At 36.6% G+C, this 26,799-nt stretch overlaps 1 protein-coding gene across 2 annotated transcripts in view; it reads right to left on the bottom strand.

Annotated features, from left to right (window-relative positions):
• Positions 1 to 26,799, bottom strand: part of PDE1A (phosphodiesterase 1A) — a 249,836-nt gene that overhangs the window by 2,608 nt on the left and 220,429 nt on the right. Inside the window, exons 14-15 of one of the 2 annotated variants that reach the window (XM_024766778.1) lie at positions 1,855 to 1,971; positions 1,386 to 1,508 (exon numbers count right to left, since the gene is read on the bottom strand). In XM_024766778.1, the coding sequence (XP_024622546.1) occupies positions 1,898 to 1,971 (74 nt within the window). In that variant the 3' untranslated portion in view covers positions 1,386 to 1,508; positions 1,855 to 1,897. Of the gene's footprint in view, positions 1 to 1,385; positions 1,509 to 1,854; positions 1,972 to 26,799 lie in introns of those variants that run through there. The other variant, XM_024766769.1, reaches the window with a different exon arrangement.

Raw genomic sequence — 26,799 nt, 5'->3', positions numbered from 1 at the left:
ATGTTGGACTTCATATAGCTTGTAAAAACAAGGGATTTATCAGTAGATAATAGATTCTTTAAATCAGTTGGAATTCTTCCTGTCTCTTCTGTGTGTGCGTGCGTGCGTGCATGCGTGCATGTGTGTATTTATGTATCTTTAAAGTTTGGATGGAGGGTATGCAGAAAAATTGCTGTAGCTAATATGAGACAATATCTTTAAATTGTTTAATACAGAGCTGGTTTTTAAAATTTCCATCAACTTTGTGGCTTGATTTCTATTTACAATTCCTATGTAAAGTAGTAATCACAGTCACTAACTCTGGAATTGTTGATAGGACTAAATGAGATAGTACATATGAGATGTTCATCACAGTGCCTGACACTGATAGTTGCTATTAATGAAACTATTATTATTAATTAAAGAGTCTTACAACTAACTCAAGAATACTGAGAAATGAATCATCTTAAAAGCTAATCACATTTTAACTGTGTCATATCTAAAACAACATTTAAGGAGCTACTGATAGTATATCAAAGGCTTGACGTGGTACCTGCAGCATTTTCTCTTGTCCCTACCATCAAGGTACAAGAGAGCAGGACTCATTTTTATATATTTTTTAAGGAGATACTAAGACATTTCTACTATAAAAAACACATTCCTCCCTTCTAACTCCCTTCTAACTGCCTGCACCTTCTCTGTTGGTCCAAGACAGTAGTTCTCAAATTTAGTGTACAGAAATAGCAGTAGAGTGAATTATTAAAAATTCAGATTCCTAAGGCATCACTCCCAGAGTTGGTAATTTGGTAGATCAAAGGTGAGCCCTAGAAGCTGATTTTTTTTAAAAACATCTTTATTGGAGTATAATTGCTTTACAATGGTGTATTAGCTTCTGCTGTATAACAAAGTGAATCAGCTATACATATACATATATCCCCATATCTCCTCCCTCTTGGGTCTCCCTCCCACCCTCCCTATCCCACCCCTCTAGGTGGACACAAAGCACCGAGCTGATCTCCCTGTGCTATGCAGCTGCTTCTCACTAGCTATCTATTTTACATTTGGTAGTGTATATATGTCCATGCCTCTCTCTCACTTCATCCCAGCTTACCCTTCCCCCTCCCCGTGTCCTCAAGTCCATTCTCTACGTCTGCGTCTTTATTCCTGTCCTGTCCCTAGGTTCTTCAGAACAATTTTATTTTTTAAGATTCCATAGATATGTGTTAGCATACAGTATTTGTTTTTCTCTTTCTGACTTACTTCACTCTGTATGACAGTCTCTAGGTCCATCCACCTCACTACAAATAACTCAATTTCGTTTCTTTTTATGGCTGTGTTATATTCCATTGTATATATGTGCCACATCTTCTTTATCCATTCATCTGTTGATGGACACTTAGGTTGTAGAAGCTGAATTTTTAAAAAGGGAATCACTGATGCAAATGTCCACGGATTTTAGCAAATATTGATGTTGTTTCATAATATGTACTTGCTTTGTTATTATCACTCAGTGTAAACGTTCATATTTCCTACATGATGTAGAAAAGGAAATTGGTATAAAACATTCATATTTCTTTTATGGAATAGTGGAAGAAACCAGGATTAAACCTCCCCATAGGATATAGCTTATTATTTTTAAAGGACTAAAAGGCCTCAGTAAATATAATTTTTATGGATGAATAAGTCAAGAATCCTTTGAAAAGGTAAATTTAAAAGTTAAATATTTAAAGCTTACCTGTTAATGTTTTGCTCCAGAAAATAGAGATTTAAAAGAAGAATCCAGGAGGACATTTAAGTAAGATAACTTTGTTTCTAATGATATTTTACAAACCATCCACTTCAGAAATAAATTTCTCATCTAAAAAATAAAATTACCTCTCATGTTTAAAATGACAGAAGCCTTTAAGGTGTTTCAAACCTATGAATGTGTCTCAGCATGTTTTTCTTCGGCACTTACTAGATCTTCTGAATTCTTATGAAGATCAGGCTCACCTAAAAAATAAGCAAACAAATAACAAATAAACAAAAACAAAATAGGTCTGAGGAAAAAAACCTAATAAGGTCCGGAAACTAAAGCAATTAGGAAAATGTTGAAGACTGGATTTTACAATGGATCTGTGGCACATTTCTCCAAAGTTACCAAACATTTTCTTTTCAGCTTGTGGATTTATAGAGTATAACAAATCATCTTCTGGTGGTTATACAAATTTGTAAAGTTGCAATTTAATCTGGGAATACAGAAATGAAACAGATGAAACATGTTTAAATATGCTTTAAATCAAACATAAAAATTATGCATGTTTTCCCCAAATATTTTTAATTGAAACAAATTCTTTTAAACAAACCCTCTGATGTTCAGTGTCTTTTATCACACATTGCTTAGTTGCTATGAATTTAAAACAAATGAGTACAAGAGAATGTAATGTTTAAGATAAGTCATCATCTGCCGAAACAAACTATTAGAATTTATCATCTTAGAATCACTCAGCTTCTATATAAACCTTGAAAAAAATTAGCATGGAAAATGTTCCAACATTTCGAGAGGTTGCAGAGAATCTATCAAAAATAGAAACGTAAAGCAAAATGTACAGATAGAAGAGTCTTATTATATAAGAAAGTTAAAAAATGAGCAGAAATTAATTTTTGAGTCAATTATGATGCCTATATATGACTATATGACTTGATATTTCAGAAAACAGTCATATATGATAGAATGTTCTCTCCATCTGAAATTTGATTGAAAATATACTAACAATTAAACTTTGCACCAACTGATTTTGAGATCATTTCTCCAACAATTATATAATTATAAAATTAGTGAACATATAGAACTTAGGGAGTATTATCACAAAGCAAAATTATTTTGTCCCTTACTTTCTCTTTAAAATATATTCAGTGGGAGAAACTTATCTTCTGTCCCAAGTTCAATCTTTCAGAGAGTATCAGGACTTTTCCAGTCATTCTTAGTTAATAAAAACATCGTGTGATAACATTAAAATGCCAGTGTCTTAGGTCTGGTCACATATAATACACATCAATCTTAAAACAAAGATAAAACTTCTTCCCAACCTTGGGTTTGTTGCAGAGCTTAGAAAGGGTGGTGATGGGGGAGGAGGGCATGATTGATGTTTCTTTCATTTCCTGTTTGCCCTCCCTCAACTGGCTACCTTGGACTCCTGAGCTGGAGCAAGGGAGAGAAGAAGGCTAAGAAGAACAGCAAAGTTCCTCTATGACTAGTACTACTGTAGGATGGCTTTGCACTCACTAGACCAGGCAGGTGTTTAGAGCTGACTCTATTCTGTGAGCACATTCATGGGCTCTCCAGGGACCTCTTGCCAAGACCATGGCTGGAGACTTAGCACAACCTTGGTATGGACATATGAAACTCTGGTTCCTTTACAATGTTCACAGCCCCTGGAAATTTGTTGGTACACCTCCAGCTTCTGTCTCCTGAGGTCCAATCATGCTTACAAATACAGGTAGGTTACATTTGGTTCACATGGAATATTCACTAGGCCTTTATTCCTATAAATTACTTGAGAAAAGGCTGAAACCTATACAGCTTCCTCTCCTTCAGCTTATCTGTCACCTTCTAACCTTTTAGACCTCTCACATAGGAACTAGATTCCATTCCCAATATCCCCCTAACTTCAAGCTCTCCAAGGGTGAAGCTATCTTCCTTTGATCTGAGGCGAAGAGGGAAGCATTTCTACATCTTTCCCAATAGCAGAGAACTCATTAAAGAAATCTTCCTCACAAATCCTATTCTAACCATCAACAACCTGGCCCTTTCAATTGTTTGAATTGGGTGAAGGTTATAAGCATCCTATTATTGACTTTCGGATCTTCTGTGAAATTTCTGCTTCCCAGGTCAATTTGTTTCTGACATTTCTGACATCTAGTCTTGGCTTATACTTCTGATTTAATATCGTGTTACTTATAACTAGATTATAACAGAACAAAATAGACTAGAATAGAATGGAACAGAGTGGAAAAAAACAGATTGAATTAAAAAGAAAGGAATAAGTAATTAACTAATTCTCTGTTACTCAAAATTTTTGAGAATCTTTTACAATGGACAAAGGACACAGAGCTTTACCAATAATCTTATGCTCTTACTTCTAGTGGATAAAGAACTCACCAATAACAAAACAGTGGAAGAGGAGCAAACTGGCAAATGGTTAAAATGCAGCAATTACCAAAAAAAATCCCTAAATGTTACGTAGACTACAGCCAAGAGTAATTCCATACATGCAATTAGAAAAGTAGCGATTTAAAACTATGACCAATTCAAGACAAGATTTTTGAAGCACTGGAAAAAAAAATATTCCTTGAAACTGTAAAATTCCAGGTGTTTTCAGGGGCAGGTATACAACATTGCCAATCAATCGCATGGCAGCCAGAATGCTTAGGAAAATACTGAATTAGCAAATTCAAATTCAAATCACATTACTTTTAGTTAATAAATCTTTAGTTGTAGAAGCCTTTACAACTAACTTGGATTACTTGAAAGTAACGCTTAGGCTTTCATAAAAAAAGAAAGCCATATCATTCTGATATATCATTCTGACAGAAAAGAAGAACTGATTTGCATTTTTCAATTCATTACAGATCATCTTAGATAATCTTCATGACCCAAGAGTGATCTGTGTAAAAGACCTTGAGAAGCATCCCTAAAATCCAAGGTTCCAAACATTTTTGAATCAGAGTCCCCTCTTTTAGTTTGATGAAACGTATGACCTCCTTAAAGTAAAAGTCATAAATAAATGAAATGAAATACATGGGATTACAAGGGACTTCATTTTTATTAAAATACAATTATCAACATCTTTAAGTAATCCTTAACATGTGATACAGTAATATATGTGCTTCTTTACCAATGAGTTAAATAACAAGGTCTAGCTGCAGGTCTATCAGCTGAGTAATTTTGAAATAATATCAAATAATACTTCAAGGTATCCCCATGAATTTAAATATCTTATGAAAATATTGATGATTTCTATTGGTGACAAACACAAATACCCCAAGTGTTACTCTGTGCATTTTTGCCTGCAAACGAAGGAAATCCTAAATTTTAGTTAAAGGTTAGTAAAAAAATCACTCTCCAAGTGTACAGGCTCTATCTATATAACCTGGGTTAAAATCTTTGATCTAGTCTAACTTTATTTTATGGGTAAGAAACAGGCCCAGAATAATCAAGTGATTTACTTCAGTGTAGATCACAAATAGATAACCTGAAGTAAAAATTATTGGCTTTTAAGTCACTATTATGTCAACAAGATCCATAAATTGACCTAGGAATTTCATTTTACTGAAGAGATTTGCAAGTTCCCATACATAGGAAGCTACACCTTAGGAATGAATGCAATGGGTTTGTTCAAAGCAGGTGCATAGAAGCTTGGTTGATAGCCAGGAAAAAGGCAGTGAAAGTAAGGAAACTTGGATAATTCTGTTCATCTCAAAGAGCTTTTAGCTGTTCATCTAAATGTTGAAATTTGAAAAAAGTAATTTGTAAAATGATGGAAATATGGTTTTTGCTTTATAAACACAGTGTAAAATCAGAAGGGTGCAAGGAGGGGATAGAGGTCATAGGAGGGACAGATCTACACAAATAAACAAAAATCCTTTAAATTTAGCTAATCTAAATCTTAGCCTGCAATTTGAGCTCACTATTATTATATTAGAATCATAATATGTTAGCTTTGTAGATGATATAAATAATACTTGCAGGGAATAATGTAAGGCACATGATCAGCTGGGTATTAGAGACTCCAGTTGTCCAGTTATGGTCTTGTTGAACTAGTATTTAAAAAATAATCTGCTAGGATAAATTATTATACAATTGAAAATATATCAGTAATAACACTTTGTGAACAATTGCTAGGTGGTGGGCACTATTTTAAGTGCTTCACTTATCTTAATTACCTGAATCTTCACGGCAAAGTGTAGAAACTGATATGTAGGTTGAGTCATCTGACCAAGGTTTCAAGGCTGTCTAGTGGCTGAATCTCTCTGACGAAGTCCAACCGGAATCTTGCCCTCCATTTCCCAAACTACAATTATTTGCATACCACCTTTACCATTTCTGCCATATCTATACGCCATTTATTCTATTAGTTACTAATATTTTTCTTTACACAGACTTTAAATCTATTCTCCTTTCAAAGATTAGTTTTGTCCTGAATAGTAATATCCAAGATATAACAGATTTGATGTGCTTGTTGTGTTTTCCTAACATGTAGAATTCATAATTAGCAAAAAGATAATTTCTTCTATAAACACAATAATTGATTTAATTTAATGGTTTATATTTGCCTTCATATATTTCTCACTTATCTGACTCAACAATCCCTGCATGGAGTAGTAAAACTATCACCATAATTTCCATTTTAGAAATGAGGAACACATGGTCAGAAGGAATGACTGACTACTCCAAGACACCATGGCCTGGGAGAGTGTGGGAGACAGACCCCCATATTATCCCTTAAAAAATACTCCAGTTAATTTTCCATATTTAGCAGAAGCAGCAAATAGTGTTTGAAAAATACTTGGCAAAAATTGGTTTGTGTAGTCCTTTCAGCAGAAATACTAGTTCTGCGTTATACTGCATTATCATTTCTTCATAAGAAAAACGTTACCTTTGCTATGTATAGCAGTATTTCCTCATGCAGGCAGATCTGTCTAGGTTGATTCAGTTCTATTTTTGGTCCATTTATGTAGCTTATGTTGCCAATAACTAGAAAGAATTGATGATCTAGGATTGAAAGTTATAGTTACTGGAGAAACGTAATGTGGGATAAATCGGAGCTTCTGATTCTAAACGGTGTTTTGACATCTGTATAACATGATTTGCCTTGTAGGTTGGGAATAAGAAATCTTCACATCAGGAGAAAATACTTTTCATTTAAATGCCTCTCGAGAGGAAACTGTTGTGTATTTTCTGCCTGAGGATAAATTTTGCTGTGTGCATGAAGGTAACAGTAAGCAAAGGAAGGAGTGAACACTAAATACCAAGAGAGATGAGAAGAAAAAAAGAGGTGAGGCTGCTGAAGAAAAATTCCACCTCTTTCCAAATGTGCTAGTTTCAATCCTGTAAAGTTAGAGGAAGTAATGTCTTATTTCATAAAGTGTTATATAAGATACAAATCAAGAAAAGGCTAAATTATTTTTTGGTCAACTAAAGCAGTACAAAACACACCGATTCACATTAGCAATGTGAATGAATCCTAATACACATGTATTAAGCACCTAAAGATGTGGTGAGTTCTGCACAGAGATGATCAGAGGTGATCTGTGGAAAATGAATGCACGATCTCTACGTATATTCATCTGCCATTCTGTAACAGTTCATTCCACTTGGGGAGCAAATAGCACATGAAACAGCCAGAAATCTTAAGGTTCCATAGAAACTAGAGTTTAAACAATGAAGACAGGTAGTGAGATGCCTTCTTGAAAGAGTTCAGTCTAAAATTGGGTCTATAGGATGTATATGTTTTGGTGGCATGAGGATAGGAATATTCTCCTAGTGAGGGGAGTGAGGAGGTGAGATGGAAGAGCGGAATGGAATATGAGCGAAGGCAGCAGATTGGAAAGAAAAAATTGTGCCAAGGAAGAAGTGAAGCCCAGTTGCGAAAACTTGACTCAGAGTTCCTGCCCACTGACTAAAGTAATGGTTTCTCCTTCAACTTCGTTCTTTTAGAGGAAAGCTCTCACACCTATTGAAATGCTCTTATTCTCAGATGGAATTTGTCTGATTGAATAACAGATCTTTTATTTTCTTTTTTAAGCAGGCTCTGGTGGCAGGGAGATGGTGAGAAAGTAAGGGCATTGATTGTCTTTGAAGGTAGGGAAGTTGGGAGGGTAGCAATGGAGAAAGAAGGTCTAGGGTAGTGAAATGAAGACCACTCAAATCATACTTTGTCTGCTGTAAAGAGTGGTGGGAACAGTTGCGGAAATTTTAAGATTTGGCTCTTAGAGCCAATTTAACGTGAGAGGCAGTATGGGTCTTCTCTACTTTCTCAATCAGGGAAAAGATGGGATGAAAATTGAATCTGAGAGGTGCAACAAAAATTCACATTTTCTTTATCTTTTATAAGCAAAAAAATACATAAAGAGTACTAATTTTAGGTAATCTAAACTAGTTTTAAAAGTTAAAACTTGGAAAAAAAATTGTAAAATGATAGAAACACTTTGGCTTTGCTTTTAGTATTCTAGTTAATTGGGTTTTCTATTTAAGGCTAGATTAAGAAAAAAATTTTTCAATTGCTTTCAGTAAAAATGTTTAAACATGTCAATATGTACACCTACTTTTGTGCCTAAATGGAAAATACTGAACATAATTGAACTTGTTTTAATGATAGATAATCCTGCAAAAAAACCTGAGGGTTATTGTTCTAAACATAAGCCATTAATTCTCACTCTCCTATACATGTAGAATAGAGTATCATTCATGTTTAGTGGCTCTAGGTAACTACTAAAAAGATCAATTCTTGATTTTACTGCTTTGTCACCAATTCTACTCAATTTGAAAGTTAAAAAAATAGTTGAAAGTTCTACTTTCAATGTGAGATTTTATAACATAATGCTACTACTATCAGAAAATTATTTCTCAAATTGCTCAATTTTAATAATGTCAGAAAGAAAAATCAATGAGGCATGTACATGATATATCTTCCCACTTATTCACAATCTCTGGCCTACAATTTTCCATAAGGTTCTGAGCTCTTGTGTTTTAAAATGGATCCAAACATGGATGTGAAGAAGGTGTGATCAGATTTTAAACTGTAGGTCTTCACACAAAACCTTTAAAAAGGATACAATTACATAAACAACTTTAAATTTCAAATTCTTATTATAATCTCTCTACATGTATTTTAACATGAATATGCTGTTACATATTGATTTATTAAATCATAAGTGATCTGTTAGAAAGATACAGATTAATGAGTAAAAACTGCGGTTTATTACTATTAATAATATTAGCAGCAACAGCAAAAACAGTAGTTAATATTAAGGGAATAGTTACCACGTGCCAAGAACTATGCCAGGTGCTTCTTATATTTTATCATTTAATCCTGCCAACAATTTCTATTGCCCGAGATCACATACCATCTAAGGAGCAGAGCTGAGCCTTCAGCCTCAATGTACTAACCTGAATAGTTTGGTCACCCAGTACTAACTCCCTGACCCACAGGGGCAAGTTTCTATTGGATCTGAAAGAGTGAATGCATTTTGTGTTGCCTGGAGAAGTGCAATTGCAAAGATTCAAGTTGAAAAAACATGGCATTTTTAATCTTCATGTTCTGACAAGCTACTAAAATTCAAACTTCAGTTTTTCAGAGAAGCATGAGTAGTTTGATAGTAAGCAGCCCTCCCTACAAAACAAAACTCACTTTTTACTATTACTTCCTGTAGTAACACCTGCAGTAGAAGACAGGCTAAGAAAGACTCAAATCCCAAGACCCACACAGGCCTATACTCAGGAGGATTTCAAAGTGAAGGGCTGCAAGAAGGACCCAGACGTTCTCTTGCCATGTTCTCATACCATGGAGAAGAAATAATAGAAATTTCTGACTCCAGGAATAATGAGAAGTTACTCGATTTAAAATCCAGCATAAATATATGACTGAGGTAAATATCTATGCTTAAAAAAATCAAAAGGCGTAAATGTGAAAACTCCACCATCATTTTTGTCTCAATGATTTCTGACTAGCCATTCTGTAATACCATAGCCAACCAACTAGTCTAGATCTTAGGGATCGCAAACTGCACACATTGTTTACCTTGCATATTCATGTATAGCAAGAGCAATGAATTGTTTCTACTCTAAGATGGCAAACATCACAAATTACTAATTTTTTAATGTTTATGATCAAATTCTTCACTGGAGAGAGCACTTTTTTTTGGCATGAGTTTGCATCTAGGGAAGATGAGAGAAGAAAGAATCAGGAAAGTATGTCTCCTTTGAATTTGTTCATCATTTTCCCCTTGGATACAAAAACTACTTACAATCTTCATCAAGTTGAATACATAATTTTCAGCAAGTAGGTACTTACTACAGAAAAATGATTCATAAAATATTGGGGACATGCATAATCCAAAATTCTAGGAGGCTTTAGATGCCCCTGATGATATTCTAAACATATTGTTTGACAAATGCATAAACTAAATTGACTTGGTGATACCAAATTCCCAAACAATTGTTTTTTCTGTCTTACTTAACTTTAGTCACCAAATCTTAGAGGGCTTAGTTGGTAACTACATTAACTAAGGTTTAAGAATCAGCCAAAATAGAAATCAATCTCACATAATCATCTATCCTTTAACCTGGAATGAGAAACACTAGTGTTCTTACAAAATGCCTTCCATGCTATTTTTTCTCTCCTATGTACATGTTCCTGTCTGACTTAGGCTGGTTATGCTGAGGGGCTATTTTGAAGAAACGTGTGGAGAGAGCCTTATCTACTTACAGCTGTTGAAGTTAGTAGTGGAATAAATTGCTTCTCTTGGTCATGTATGCAATACTCCTATTACAGCACTCCTTTATAAATTGCAAATCCATGCTTTAAAATAAAAGCACTTTAAGCAGTTAGTCACAAAGTACTTTACTGATCTACAACATTTAGCAAGGGTTGTGGGAGCAGTGCTATCTCTAACCTATAATGGCTAATACAACAGGATTATTTTCATGATGAACTCATTTAAAATAAATTGTAGGTGCTCTACTATCTCTACATCAAAGAAAACATCAAAACTATTGCCTTGAGACGGCGGGGAAGATGGCAGAAGAGTAAGATGCGGAGATCACCTTCCTCTCCACAGATACATCAGAAATACATCTACACGTGGAACAGCTCCTACAGAACACCTACTGAACGCTGGCAGAAGACCTCAGACCTCCCAAAAGGCAAGAAAGCCCCCACGTACCTGGGTAGGGCAAAAGAAAAAAGAATAAACAGAGACAAAAGAGTAGGGACGGGACCTGCACCAGTTGGGGGGAGCTGTGAAGGAGGAAAAGTTTCCACACACTAGGAAGCCCCTTCGCTGGCGGAGACTGAGGGTGGTGGAGGGGGGAAGCTTCGGGGCCGCAGAGGAGAGCGCAGCAACAGGGGTGCAGAGGGCAAAGCGGAGAGATTCCCGCACAGAGGATCAGGGCCGACAGGCACTCACCAGCCCGAGAGGCTTGTCTGCTCACCCGCTGGGGCGGGCTGGCTGGGAGCTGAGGCTCGGGCTTCGGTTGGAGCGCAGGGAGAGGACTGGCAGCGTGAACACAGCCTGAAGGGGCCAGTGCGCCAAGGCTAGCCGAGAGGGAATCCGGGGAAAAGTCTGGACCTGCCGAAGAGGCAAGAGACTTCTTCCCTCTTTCTTTCCTGGTGCGCGAGGAGAGGGGATTAAGAGCGCTGCTTAAAGGAGCTCCAGAGATGGGCGCAAGCCGCGGCTAACAGCACAGACCCCAGAGACGGGCATGAGACGCTAAGGCTGCTGCTGCCGCCACCAAGAAGCCTGTGTGTGAGCACAGGTCACTATCCACAACCCCCTTCCGGGGAGCCTGTGCAGCCCGCCAGCCAGGGTCCCGGGATCCAGGGACAACTTTCCCGGGAGAACGCACGGCGTGCCTCAGGCTGGTGCAACGTCACTGCTGGTCTCTGCCGCCGCAGGCTCGCCCCGTATCGTGCCCCTCCCTCCCTCCGGCCTGAGTGAGCCTGAGCCCCCGAATCAGTGGCTCCTTTAACCCCATCCTGTCTGAGCGAAGAACAGACGCCCTCCGGCGACCTACACGCAGAGGCGGGGCCAAATCCAAAGCTGAGCCCAGGGAACTGTGCGAACAAAGAAGAGAAAGGGAAATCTCTCCCAGCAGCCTCAGGAGCAGCGGATTAAATCTCCACAATCAACTTGATGTACCCTGCATCTGTAGAATACCTGAATAGACAACCAATCATCCCAAATTGAGGAGGTGGACTTTGAGAGCAAGATTTATTATTTTTTCCCCTTTTCCTCTTTCTGTGAGTGTGTATGTGTATGTTTCTGTGTGAGATTTTGTCTGTAGAGCTTTGCTTTCACCATTTGTCCTAGGGTTCTATCCGTATTTTTATTTTTTTTACTTAAAAAATTTTTTTTCTTAATAATTATTTTTTATTTTAATAACTTTATTTTATTTCTTTTATCTTTTCTTTCTTTCTTTCTTTTATTTTTCTTTCTTTTTACTTTTTCTCCCTTTTATTCTGAGCCATGTGGACGAAAGGCTCTTGGTGCTGCAGCCAAGGAGTTAGTGCTGTGCCCGTGAGGTGGGAGAGCCAACTTCAGGACACTGGTCCAAAAGAGACCTCCCAGCTCCACATAATATCAAACGGCGAAAATCTCCCACGGATCTCCATCTCATCACCAACACCCAGCTTCACTCAACGACCAGCAAGATACAGTGCTGGACACCCTATGCCAAACAACTAGCAAGACAGGAACACAACCCCATGAGAGTCCCATACAGGGTAAATCCAAGGAGAAACACACCAAGACAAATATTAATCAAACTGTCAAAAATTAAATACAAAGAAAACATATTAAGGGCAGCAAGGGAAAAACATCAAATAACATACAAGGGAATACCCATAAGGTTAACAGCTGATCTTTCAGCAGAAACTCTGCAAGCCAGAAGGGACTGGCAGGACATATTTTTGTCATGAAGAACCTAGGGGTAAGACAGGAATAAAGACACGGACCTACTGGAGAACGGACTTGAGGATATGGGGAGGGGGAAGGGTGAGCTGTGACAAAGCGAGAGAGAGGCATGCACATATATACACTACCAAACATAAGGTAGATAGCTAGTGGCAAGCAGCCGCATAGCACAGGGATATCAGCTCGGTGCTATGTGACCGCCTGGAGGGGGGGGATAGGGAGGGTGGGAGGGAGGGAGACGCAAGAGGGAAGAGATATGGGAAATTATGTATATGTATAACTGATTCACTTTGTTATAAAGCAGAAACACACCATTGTAAAGTAATTATATACTCCAATAAAGATGTAAAAAAACGAAAAAACCAAACAAAAAAACTATTGCCTTATTTTTGTTGAACTTCTTTTATTCGATGAGATTTCTATGTCTTACTGATGACTCTGGGTTTTCTGTAACCAACAGACCTGCACAGAAGCTTAGTCCAGATAGAAGGGTGATATGGAAACATAGACCCCTTCTGAAAGAATCCCATGTCCAGAGTAATGAGATAATATTATTGTGCTGAACTTCTCTCTTAACCTTCACAAAAGTTTCCTGATACAAATCACAATTAGTCCATGTCTTCCAAGATCATTCACTGCAAGTTGTTTTGCTAAAAAATTAGCCTAGGTTGGGTTTTGAAGAATGATATAGAAATAAAGTTTGAGCATCAGATTCTTGAAGGTTTTCAGCATTTTCCCTAGAGGGCTTATATACTAACCCTCACCTGAAGAGATTTCTTGGATCACTTTTCCTTTCCCCTTCATTTTTCATAATTTCTTCAGAGGAATTAAATATATCTAAGAAAGATCAAAGACTTCAGCTATAAATATTTTTTGCATGATTTCTGGGAATTTCCTAGATTCCTATAGTTAACAAGGGAAAATTATGTTAGGCAAAATATGAACAACAGTCCTAGAAGGAGCAAACTCAGAAATGAAAAGTTTGGGCTGTATAGAAGGCCTAAATCTAGGCATACTTTAGGGGATAATAACTACGATGGTAAAATATTCTTTTGGGAAAGAAGTGAATTGCCCCAAACCAAGTTTGCTGGATTAGCTAAAATTTATTCTTTTTGAGAGCATTTAGGTCTGCAGAATACTCTTTTTTAGAATTGTTCTGTTTTCCTAAAGGGTTCTATGCCAAGAAAAAGTAAAGGCAAGTATCTTAAGTGGCAGAGTCCTCAACAGAACGTATTTAGATAAAGGTGGTTCATTTCAGCTCTATAAATTGGGTAACTCTACCAGATATCCAGAATAAGCCAATTCCATTCCTTCATTCACTCATGCAGAAAACTGTATGGATCTGAGAGATATTTGGGAGATACACTCTATAGGCTATCTTGATGGATTAAGCTAAGAATGAAAGTTGATAGAAGAGTTACGATCAATTTACCGTACAGCAATTCACTCAGTTGATTGATGGAATTGATCCACTGCATATTTTCTCATGAGTTAAGCATAAACTCATATCAAAATTTTTATGAGCAGGTACTGTTTTTCCATAGTATATTTCTTTAAGGAAGCCTTCTATAAGATCTCCATATAGTTTGGAGACATATATGTGAGTGCAGGAGAATAATAAGAATTATAGTAGAAAACACTAAATTCTAAAAACTTGACAAGTATTTACTCATTTAATTCCCACAGCAGCTATTTTTATGATCCTCACTTTAGAAATCAGCAAACTGAAACAGATTAAATAACTTGTTTGATTACGTAGCAAATAAGTGATGGGAACAGGATCAAATAAGATAGTCCATTTCCAGGGTTCTATACTCTACTATGCAGCCTTTTTGGGTGTAATTTAATACCGGCTATGTTTTTTTGTCTTTCCTCAGTATAATTATCTGCCTCATCTTTGAAATTACATCTGATTGGTAAATGATAGCCTTTTTTTTTTTTTTTCCTGAAGGCAGAGCCAGAGAGTAAGAATAAATAAACTTCTTTGTGAAAATACATTCTTCAATATTAGACACCGGCCAGTCTCAGCTAATTAATTATTGGGGTGTTCCTACTAGTCTAGTACCATAACCATTAGGTCAACTATTAGGGGATCACAGTAAAGAAGGGGTAGAAGAGCAATTCTCAAAAAAATAAACTTTTCAGGAGGAAAATACCTTGGCTAACCTTAAACTGAATTATACATTGGACAAGTCATTCTCAAATCTCACAAAAAACAATATATTAAGCCATTTTTCCCCTGTTGTTCACACTTACTAAAATATAGACATTTTTTCAAAGATATCTGTCCTGTAAAACTTTTATAAATCATTTTTCAATGGCAGAAAATTATTAAAGCATTTGCTCAGCAAGACAATGGTAGAATTAATATAAAAGGTAAATTTAGTTTATGAAAGTCACATTACCTTTTTGGTGTTTTGGAAAGGGGATATCCAAAGTGAAAATGTATGGATATACTTTATTGCAGAAATGACAAAATTAGGGATTAGCTGCTCAAAGAAAATTTATTGACACTCACCATGTTAGTAAAGAGAAATGCTACAAAATGCCACTTAAACAGATATTTGAAAACATAAAGATGCTGATGTTGTCATAGCAGCTGAGCCAGGTCAACCAAGGAATTTGTAGCTGTTACTTATGTGGTTTGTGACACCAATTAAACAATCTGCAGAAATCCCCTTTCTCTCACAGGGCCCCATAGATTTCCAGCAAGTAGACTGAAATCTCCAGGTCTTTTGGTCAAATTAGAGCTGTTACCATGCATGAGGTTTTACTTAAAGATGTTAAAGATGTTTACTGATCAGGAAAACTTAACATTTCTGTGAACTGGTTTTTGCTTCTGAAAAAAAAAGGTACTTATTTCAAGAACTGTAGATATCATTTTAGGCCAATTGTTAGGCTTTTGTTTTGTTGAATGGATTAAATTTGAGGCCAGAACTAAATTGCTCTGTGCAGCTGAGGGGATTTTAGAGGCAGAGAGAGGAAAGAGAGGAGGAGAGACCTTAAGTCAAGAGAAATGAAAGATTAGAGGTTTTGGAGTGAGAACAGAGGTGAGTGGTGACAAATGATGATTTAAATTTTGCTCTGAAGCATAATGTTAAGACAATAAATCTTCCAATGTACTTGGAACTGAGTTTATTATTGGGGGAAACTGACAAAGTCTTGAACCTAGCTGAGTGTGAGCAATGTGAAGGACTCAGTCAAATTCTGGGTACAAAGTCTAGTTACACTTGCTGGAGGAGAGTAGGACCTGAAAGGGAGAACTGTCTCAAAGAGCTGTTGCCTACCTCATGCCCCAACTCTTCAGTCTTCCTCTGCCCCCATCACCTCTGCTCAACTGTGCAGCATCCTGTCCACAACTCGCTTCCCCATCACCAGCTTCTTCATTCCCCAAATATCCACTGTCACACTCCCTACCCCAGAGTTTTCAGAGGTGACAAAACTCCTGTGAGCTCTTATACTTATTTATTGCAGTTTATTGCAAAGTAGAATTAGAGCTAGGGATCAGGTTTTGGGTGCCTGAAAATGTAGCAAGTGCAGGCATTGAAGAAAGCGAGGAGCTTTGAGGGAATGTCCCCCACATTTAGTTTTCTTTTTTGCCATTTATCTGTAGATTTATTTTAGATCTTTTAGCTAACAAAGAAAAATATGGTACAATATAGTGGGTAATACCATTTCATTTATATGAACTCACCATTAAAATGAGACTTCCCTAGAATCAAGTCAACTCTCCCCTACTCAACACTGACAGAGCTCTTACCCAGCCATGAGCAGGAACCATTAAAGATCTAAAGCTGAACATCCCATGAGTTCAGCTCTCAAAAAAATCTACAGGCATTTGTTTTGCACCCAGTAGGCCTCTAAATGTTTTTGGAATGACCTCATTAGTAGTTCTCAATATGTCGTCAGACTCTGTAGTTTCAGCATGTGTAACACATTCTGATTGTGATATCTCATCATATGCAATGGTTCTCATTGGGTGGAGGATGGCGCCCATCTCCAAAGGGAAATGCCAGAATCTTAAGGCATGTGTAATTGGAATCATATTCTAAATCTCCTCCAATCCTACTCCTATGCCAACACTGACTTTGGAACACCCCTTTTGAATACATTTTTCTCTTCCCATTCTGGGACTTGCAAGGCAGAACATAAGTATTCCAACTGCAGTACGAATAAGATGGCTATGCTTATTATGTAAGTGATAGGCTTCTTGGAGAAGGCATTTTAATGGAGTTTTGGAAGATAGGTAGGATTTTAGTAAGCAAAGTGCAGGAAGGGGTGCAAGAAGTGCATTCCATGAGGAGGAAAGAACAAGGATAAGGGTAGAGAGAAAGTCCACTGACTTTTCCAGGAGAAGGCAAATGTTCCAGGGTAGAGACATGTGACCAAAGACAGATATTTTAAGGGACAGCATCATCAAGGTACGTACTGCTGTTTTCTGCGTACAGCTGGCCAGGGTGAAGCTGGCTCAGATCGTAATCTGTACTTGGCTTGTCTTGACCATGAGCTGATCAAGTTTCCTGCTCTCCCTTTCACGTCCTCTGCATTGATTTAAACGCACAGAAGTGTTCTATTTTTTTTTTTTCTTTTTGTGGTACACGGGCCTCTCACTGTTGTGGCCTCTCCCGTTGCGGAGCACAGGCTCCGGATGCGCAGGTTCAGCGGCCATGGCTCATGGGCCCAGCCGCTCCGCAGCATGCGGGATCTTCCCGGACCGAGGCACGAACCCATGTCCCCTGCGTCGGCAGGCGGACTCTCAACCACTGCGTCACCAGGGAAGCCCAGAAGTGTTCTATTTTTGACCTAATTCTGTGAACTGGAGATAAGCCATGCCGAACTTTTAAAAAATAAAGTAGTCCCGATGATGCTAATATGCTTACAGGGTTGAAAACTATTGAGTAATACCTTTACAATAAATTAGCGAGTGAATGAATGAATAACACACAAGCACATACCCATTGTGTGAACTGTCACTTAAGCTCTTCTAGGGTTAAGCGACTTTGGTGAATGCCACCTCTTAGAACTTTATAATTCTGATCTTCCAAATGTTCCATTCCATCAAATGCATATTTCTGCTCTACTGCACTAATCATATAATGTAGATTGCTAGCTGAAGAGATTAAATTAGAAATAGGAACAATACAATAAATATATAATAGAATATACAATTTAATATATAATTTAATTTACTAATAATTTAAAATATGATTTTAAATGATTTAAAATAATTTAAAATATGATTATTTTAAAAATAGTAGCAAGATCTCATTTAAACTGTTAGCTTACATTTTTGAACCATAATTAGAAAATGAGTGAGCTCTAGTGAAAATAAGTGAGCTCTAGTTTTTATCTCTGAAAGACTTTGCTTCTCTGGTTGATTACTTGTCTCTTCTGAAATATAAAACTATGCAAATATTTTCTGAAAACTATGCCTCAACTATCCTGGGAGTTTAGGAGTTATAACATAAAATGCATTACGTTTGGGAACTTCCCTGGTGGCAAAGTGGTTAAGAGTCCGTCTGCCAATGCAGGGGACATGGGTTCGATTCCTGGTCCGGGAAGATCCCACATGCCGTGGAGCAGCTGGGCCTGTGCGCCACAACTACTGAGCCTGTGCTCTACAGCCTGTGAGCCACAACTACTGAGCCCATGAGCCAGGACTACTGAAGCCCACGTGCCTGGAGCCCGTGCTCCACAACGGGAGAAGCCACGCAACGAGAAGCCTGCGCATGGCAACGAAGAGTGGGCCCTGCTTGCTGCAACTAGAGAGAGTCTGCGTGCAGCAACAAAAGAGCCAACACAGCCAAAAAAATTAATAAGTAAATAAATGCATTATGTTTTATTAAAAGATAATGGAAAGGAGTAACTAAATATTTTGTGAAAAAATATTTATAAACATAACCCTTTAAAGTAATTCAATACAAAGTAACATGGCATGTTTTTGTTCTTTTCAAAAAATCTATTTTTATTTTCTCTAAGCAACAGATGTAAGAGTGAGGTGCGCTATTAGGGACTAATAGGGACTGCTGCCAAATAAAGCAAAAAAAGTCTAGCAAAGCTCTAGATCAGAGTGCAGAGTGATACAGGTCTGTGGGAGTGAAAGTACTGCTGTGTAACTGGTTTGGGTGTGATGCTTGGGCTAAAAATTTATTCTTCCCGAGCAGTTTATCATCTATCAGCTCTAAAGATGATTTACTGAGGAAGCCTCTCTAAGTGTCCTAAGGATTTTGGGAATAGAGTCTGAAGCCCCTCAGCCTTGTTTCCTGATGACACCCAAGGACACGGATCCAGGTTTTCCCCAGAGAAGCAAAGGAGGAAGAGAAGGGTGGCATTCAGAAGGGATTACTCCTGATTGCTCCAGTGGTAACTCTCTCACACCATGTTGAAACCAAAAGGAGGAATCAGCCCGATTTAAATAGTGGAACTTTCAAAACGGACAGGACAATCTGTGGGAGTCAGTGTGTGTGTGTGTGTGTGTGTGTGTGTGTGTGTGTGTGTGACAACAGTTTCTTACATTTGTCCCTAAAGTTCCCTAAGTTAGACATTGAGTGAAAATGAGAATAAATTAGCTATTTGTTATAGCACTATGTTATAGCACTCAATTTTTAAAAGAGGCCTTTAGGATCCTGTAAGTATTTTCTTGGAAAAAAATAGTTTAACTGAATTAAAGTTCCTAAACATGTCTTAAGATTGCCCTGGACCTTGGTAGAAAACAGAGAACGTTGTCTCATTTTTTTTAATCTTTAAAACAGATTTCTCTATGATCAAAAATGTCAGTTTCCCTCTGAAACATTTTTAAAAATACTAACCACCCTGAAAAACCTCAAAGAACTTAAAGTTATTTCAATTTGTAACACATGATTCAGTTAGTTTTAAATCATTCAAATTAAATGAAAAATGAACTTCCAATCTTTTTTTTTCTTGCAAAGTAGTGAAAAACACTTGATAAATGTTAATTGAGTAATATTGTTTTAAATAAAGTCAATTTAACAATCACTTTATTTTTAATTTCTCTTTTGAAACAACTGCAAAAGCTGTTTGTCTTGTTGAGCTGATGCTGTGAACTGTTAACTTATCTGGTTTTGTTCCCACTGGTCACCATGGTCCATGCCCATTCAGACAAGTAGACATAGATATTATTAGTGAAGTACCCAGAAACAATGCATACACTCTTAGTCTTCAGATTCATAAGCCACATCCATCAATGGGACAAAGTTTCTTGGAAAATACTTAGTCAAGTTCTATACTTCCCCACTCATACCTCCAGAAGATATCTAGGTTTCTCATTTCCTGGATATGGACTGAGGTTTTTACCAAGAGTAGCAAGAAGGATAAGGGTAGCCTTCAGAATGGAGGTGGCACAGGTTTGACTCATTGTTCCAGTGGCAATTTTTTCCATTCCTATGGAACCAGAGGAAGATGGGAGAGAGAAGAGAGATGGAAGATACAAGAGGGCTAGAAACTTACAGCCTCTGAGACAGGACCCCGGGTTTAGCCAGACCTGTCACATTTTGGGTTATTTCTAAGTGGGAAAGTATGATATAGATAAATTCAGGCATCTAGGAGTAGAGGAGACCTTGTCTCCTCAGAATTCCCATATCTGGAATTCTGAAAGGTAGCCGCAAGGTAGGTGCTCTCAAGTACAAGGACTGGAGTAGTGGCTATATGGAAGGTCAGGGTAAAGAGCCTGGGAGAACCCTGCAGTCTTCAGTCATATGTAAGGAAGAGCAGCCTGTTCTCAGGCCATGAGAAGCATCAAGAGGAAAGAAGAATGAGAGAGAGTAAGCAGGCTGGGGAGAGCAAAGGTTTGACAGCCTATAATGGTAGAAACAAGGGGTCCCATGTCAGAAGCAGGAGCTGGAGCTGATAATTGCCAGAAGCAGATGGGAGGGTATAGGTCTGGGAAGATGAGAGGGAGAGTGTCCAGAAGTCAAACAAGGACTGGTACTTATCCCAAATCCATAACACCTCATTAGTCTCTGGGGCTTTGATGTTATCTAAAGAAGAAGGAAAAGGAGGTTAAAAAATCTGAATTTTTCCTCTCCAGTATCCTAAATTGACCAGGCTTACTCTGATTCAATTAAAACATTTGACTGATAAGCTTATGCTTTCTACAAACATGTAACAAAGGGGACTTCAGCTGGAAACTATGTTTGGTCACAGAAAAATAATGGAAGTTATATTATCTGTGCATCTGATTTGTGGCCTAAGAAATAGTATAGTTATATACTATTTGAAAAACTTAAATACTTAATAGTTTTTAAAAATCTACACAGTATTTGGATACATTTTCTTCTATCTCATGTTTTCTGTCAGGATCCAAGAAAACATCTCTGCTGAATGAGACAACAGCTATTTGGGTCATCATGGATAATTCTCAAAAAACATGGCATTGAGTGGAAAGCTAAACATAAATGAATTTATATGACATGATTCCATTTTCACCAAGTTTTGAAATAAGCAAAACTAAGCTATATATTGTTTAAGGTTATACAAAGGTATAATTATCACAAAATTCAGGGTAGTGATTAGATCATGGAAGGAAGAGAAGGAAAGAAATGATTAGAGAAGGACGTATAGAACTACTAAGGCACGGCACAATATTCTATTTCTTGGCCTAGATGGTAGGTTTCCTCCCTCTCTCCCTTTCTCTTTTGTTCCTTCTTCCTTTCCTCTGTTCCTCCCTCCCTCCCTCTCTCCCTCTCTCCCCCTCTCTGTCTCTCCTATTTTTTTTTTTCAACATATAATTGTTTGAATTTCGAATTCATGACAGTCACTGTTCTAGGAGCTTGGAATACATCAGTGATCAAAACAAACATCCTTGTTCTCATGAACCTTATTTTTAATGGGGTAAGAGAGACAATAAAAATTAAGGCTAATAAGGCAATTATTTATAGACTAGACAGTGTTGTGTTATGGGGAAATAGTTGGTGGGGGTTATCGGGGGCAAGGGAGGAACATGGGTGGAATTTGAAAATGTTTTCCAGGGGAGGAGTCATTCATTGACAAGGTGACAGCTGAAGCTGGACTTGAAAGCAGAGAGGGAGGCAGCTATGTTGTATTTGGGGGAGGGGCGTTTCTAACAATGATGCTGGTACAAAGCTCTTAAAGCAGAAAGGTATCTGACATGTTGTAAGACAGGAAAAAAAAGAACAGTGTGGAGGTCAATGTGTCTGGAGTAAGGCAAGCAGGTGAGGAGAAGAGAAATGCAAATTGACTCAGCAAGATAAAGGAGGTGAGGGTGGATCACAGAAAGCTTTATGGGCAGCGGTATGTTGCACCAAGACCCAATTGTTACATTTCAGAAATTTTACAAACTATTTGTTAAAACTACTTCTGAAAAGTAAAATTATATAAACTTACAATTAAATAAACTGTATTCAAAAAAAAAGGTGATAAATACTCAGAACTCATCATTGCCTAATTATTTTGATACATTTTACTATTATCTGTGTTGCGAGGTTATTTCTACCATATCTGTAAAATACAAATATATAACATGCACCTTTTCCCAACTCCATGTTTAGAGAAATTATATGGATAGCTTGAAACTGGCCATGGTGGGGATATTCACACCATGGATATCATCAAACTTTCCGAATCGGGGCTCAAATTATTGTTTTATTGATGTCTAAAATGGTGGAGATAATGATAAAAATAGAGATTGAATTTAAGACTGTGTCATGTCTATAGCTGCTATATTATAAATAGCACAAAAATTGAGGGAATTTTCTTCCAGCATTCAAATGCCACTAACCAATTAAACGACCAAGAAATCATTTGCATCTCTGATGAACAAGTAAAGTTGATATATGCCTTCTATGTTTTCTAAGTTCTGACATATATTTATGTACTTTCATCTTACTCCTTGATAGAAATGAAAATATCAGTCTGAATGACACCCATTTGTCTGTTGCAACCATAAGTCGACAATGGACACAAGAGTTTGTCAAAAATCAGTGAAAGCATTCTGTGATAATTAATTAGCTGTATAGAATTTATAATAGATTATTGTATATTTTATTATTACTTATAAATTATGTGCTACTCATTCTTTATATTAATAAACCTGTATAGTAATAATAAACCTGTATATATACACACATATATATACATATATATGTGTGTATATATACATACTTTTTTTGAACTAGTTGTTAAACTTTGCCAGCATACTACTTCTTTGTAGGCCACTATAATGATTGTCTATTATAAGAATGTACACTTTGTTATTTACTTATAAATAGTGCATATGTTTTTATGTATTCCTTTTCAGTATACTATATTTCACAATTAAAAAAAAAAAAACTAAATAACTTTAAAAATCCTATGTAAACACTAAGGAAATTGAATCAGCAGATAAAATTATCCCACAAATAAAACACTAGGCTTAATGGTTTTTAAAGATAGTTCTACCAATTTCACATAAGCTCAAGAATTTTAAAACTCCAACTCATTTTATGAGGCTAGTATAACCTCAATACTAAAACTAGACAAGGTCAGTATGAGAAAGAAAAATAACAACTAATCTCACCCACAAATATAAATTTTATAATGCCAGCCAAAGTAATACATACACTTTTACAAAGTTAATACCTAACAATTAAGTTGGGTTTATCCAAGGAATACAAGATAGTTCAACATTAGAAAATCTATTAATATAATTCACTGTATGAACCAATTAAAAAGAAAAATAGTGAATTATTTTAAAAAGCTACAGAAAAGACATTTGTTAAAACTAAACACTTTATTTTAAATTTATTTTCTTAATATTGATGGGAAATTAACTTCATAAAGAGCAGATCAAAGAAAGTAAGAAATATCACACTTATTCTGAAACATTAAACATCTTCCCTTTAAATTCAGAGACAAGCTGAATGCCATTATCACTTCCATTTCAGATCATTCTGGATAAACTTGCTAGTGCAGTTGACTCAAGAAAAACAATTATAAAAGATATACATTTGGGAAAGGAAAAAACTGTCATTATTTGCAGAAGACAAGTATTCAAAGGCAAATTGGATTTGTATACACCTGCAAGAAATACTCATTCACAAAATCAATAAAAAATATTAAATACTGATGGAAAATCCAACAAAATATATTCAGAAATTTAAAATATAGTTTTGTTAATTATAAATATTAGGTGATTACATAATATATTATATGCTTAGTATGGTGCCTAACATCTAATATCACTATCAAATATTTTCCATCATCATTACTATTGTTATTATTATCAAAGAAAAATGAGCTTTCTGAGAAACATGAAAGAAGACATAGGAATGATAAGATATATATGAATAGGATGACTCAATACCAGAAAGATGACAATTCTCCCCAAACTGATATCAAAGAAATTCTAATCAAAATCCTATTTTTTTCCTTCTTTTTTGGTGGAACAGATGAGCTACTAAGCCAAAAGCAGGTCTCAAAATGCTCAAATGAATAATATTATATTGAACATATTCTATGACTCTCAAGCAATTATGTAGGAAGTAAGTCACAAAAAGAAACTAGAAAACACTGCTATGTTTGAGATTTTTAATACATATTCTAAAATGTCAAGATGGCCTTAAGCTAGCTCTAGGTTTCCTTCTGATTCTAAACAGCTGTGATTTGGGCACAGTGCAACTCCAGTAGCGTCTCAGTTCCCATGTTGCTTCCTTTTCTCACTTCTTAATCATCTTTGAGCATAGTATTTTGGGGTCTGAATCAATATCAAATAAATCAGAAAATTACTCAGTACAGTAAAAAACATAGTGCATTCCATTCCAGACTGACCACCCAGATTTCATTCTGGGACATAACTAGTTTTCTCAAGTACACATTCTCTTTGAGAAGATGGAAAAGAAAACAGATCTGGGATTGATTTATGGTTTTTATTCCAATCTAGGTGGATTTGGTGGACCTGGGTCAATTTGGAATTCTTGTGTCTAAAGAGGAACCAGTCTCTCAGGTGACTTACAAAAGCAACTCTTCTGCTTCAAGGGAGAACAGATATTTGTGTTTGCCATTCAGGTACTGTTCTAAACAAAACCTAATCTACTCCAGCTCAGCTTCAGACCAAGGTGTTGCTCATGACGCAGGATGGCAGGCCACCAGTGAAAATGAGTTACTTTTATATGGCACTTTAAAATGTATACATTTCTTTCCTGTATAGGACTTCCTTGGTTGTTAATTGGGGGCATCTCTCACCCACTGGCCATCAGTATAGGCAAATGTACTCATTTTTTCTCATTTCCTTGGTGCCTTGTTCTCAAAGCTGCATCACAGACATTCAAAACTCTGGAGCATAAATGCGGATTGGTCAGAATTTATGGGAATGTCTGCTCCTTCATTAGGACAAATAGGATTTTCCCAATAATAACATGCACTGAGGGTAAGAAAAGTTATGTGATTGGCCTGAGACTCCATAGGTAGAAATAGAAAAGTGACTTTCCTCACCATTTGCCTCCACCTGCCTCACTAGAGGACAGTCACACACCCTCTTAAAATCTCCTGTTTGCTCTTAAGTAATACAGAAAAACATAGAGACTGGGCAGACACTTAAGATGCTGAGGAAAGCTGAATAGATAATGAAGGCATTTTCCTCACACTAAATGGATAAATTTAACCAAAAACAGTTTGGGTAGGAAGAAAGAATTTTTTCCTTTTTGTGTTTGCCATTCACTGGCTTTACTTTTTGAAAACACACTGTGTCAAAAAGGAATGCATTTACATACAACATTCTTAAACAGATTGTTCTCAGATCCTTAATAGAAGGCTTACTGAATGAAATGACTCTTTAAAAAAGTGTTTTGTTTTATTGATGACCTAGGAGCTACATACCTTGGGGCCTAAGCATCCATACCTTCTACTGCTCTAGGATTAGTGGGATGTTTTTGAGACAACTATGAAATATAGTTTCAGAGCTGGCATGATGATGACCAAACATCCGGGATTCTGCTCCGAACCGTGATGTTTAATCAAGCATCATATAACCTGCTTATTTTCATCTCAATGCAATAAGGAAAACTTCATCTTCAGTATATTTAAAACCAGAGGTGATGGCAATGGGAAATTACAATGGCAGTATCTGATACACACTGATTTTAAAATAGATGTCTATTCTAGTTGCTGTGCTTTCACAGCAGATCACATTTAAAAAATTTTTATTATGAAATATTCTATTCATAAAAAATGGATATTTACATATATAAAGCATATATGTTAGGTATAACCATAATCACCAAATGAACATGTATGTCTAGAACCCAACCAAAGAAGTAAAATATTACTAACTCCTAAATAAATTCTCCATCCTTTCCCTAGATTCTCCATTCTGAATATTTTCCCCATCATTCTTTAGTTTTATCATGTGTGTATTCTAAAACCTATTATTCAGTTTTTAGTTTTTTTAAACTTTCTATAAATGGCATCTTGCTATATTACAGCAGCTTGCATATTTTGCTTAATATTATTTGTGTCTTTCATCCCTGTTGATATTCACAGTGAAGTTTTATTTTTCTTAACAGCTGTATGCTGGTTCATAATATGAATATGAATCACAGCTTATGAATTCATTTTACTGCTGTTTGCAGATTTTTTGCACTCATGAACAATGCTGCAATGGATGTTTTGCTCATGTCTTCTGATGCACATGAGCAAAAGTCTCTCTAAGGTAAAAATACAGAAGTGAGATTGTCGGGAAATATGGCACGTGCATCTTCAGCTTTGCTAGAGAATGCCAGTGTTCTGCAAAATGACTATAGGAATGTACATATCCACAATTAATGTGTAAGAAAACCGAAAACTGGCATCGTTCTTGACTCTTCTCTAGATTCCATATCGCACTTCTAATCTATTAACAAATTCTATCGGTTCTACTTTCAAAATATGTCCAGAATCCAATCTCTCTTTGTTGTCCCTTCCTACTTATGCTTACTTGGATCATGTGTCCAGAATTTAGACACTCTCCCTCCACCACTACCACCTGATCTGAGCCCGCATCTTTGTTCTGGGTTATTAACAACAGCCTCTTCCTTGCCTCCTTTTTTTTTTTTTCTTCCATTTTTGCCTACGAAACATAATATTTTCCATTCTGTAGCCAAGTAATCCCTTTAAATTTTCAGTTCATTTCTTTTTTTTTTTTTTTTTTTTTTT

Source organism: Neophocaena asiaeorientalis, unplaced genomic scaffold (assembly GCF_003031525.2).
Source record: "Neophocaena asiaeorientalis asiaeorientalis breed wild unplaced genomic scaffold, Neophocaena_asiaeorientalis_V1.1 scaffold113, whole genome shotgun sequence".
NCBI classification, from domain to species: domain Eukaryota; kingdom Metazoa; phylum Chordata; class Mammalia; order Artiodactyla; family Phocoenidae; genus Neophocaena; species Neophocaena asiaeorientalis.
This window is presented reverse-complemented; position numbering and strand designations above follow the sequence as displayed.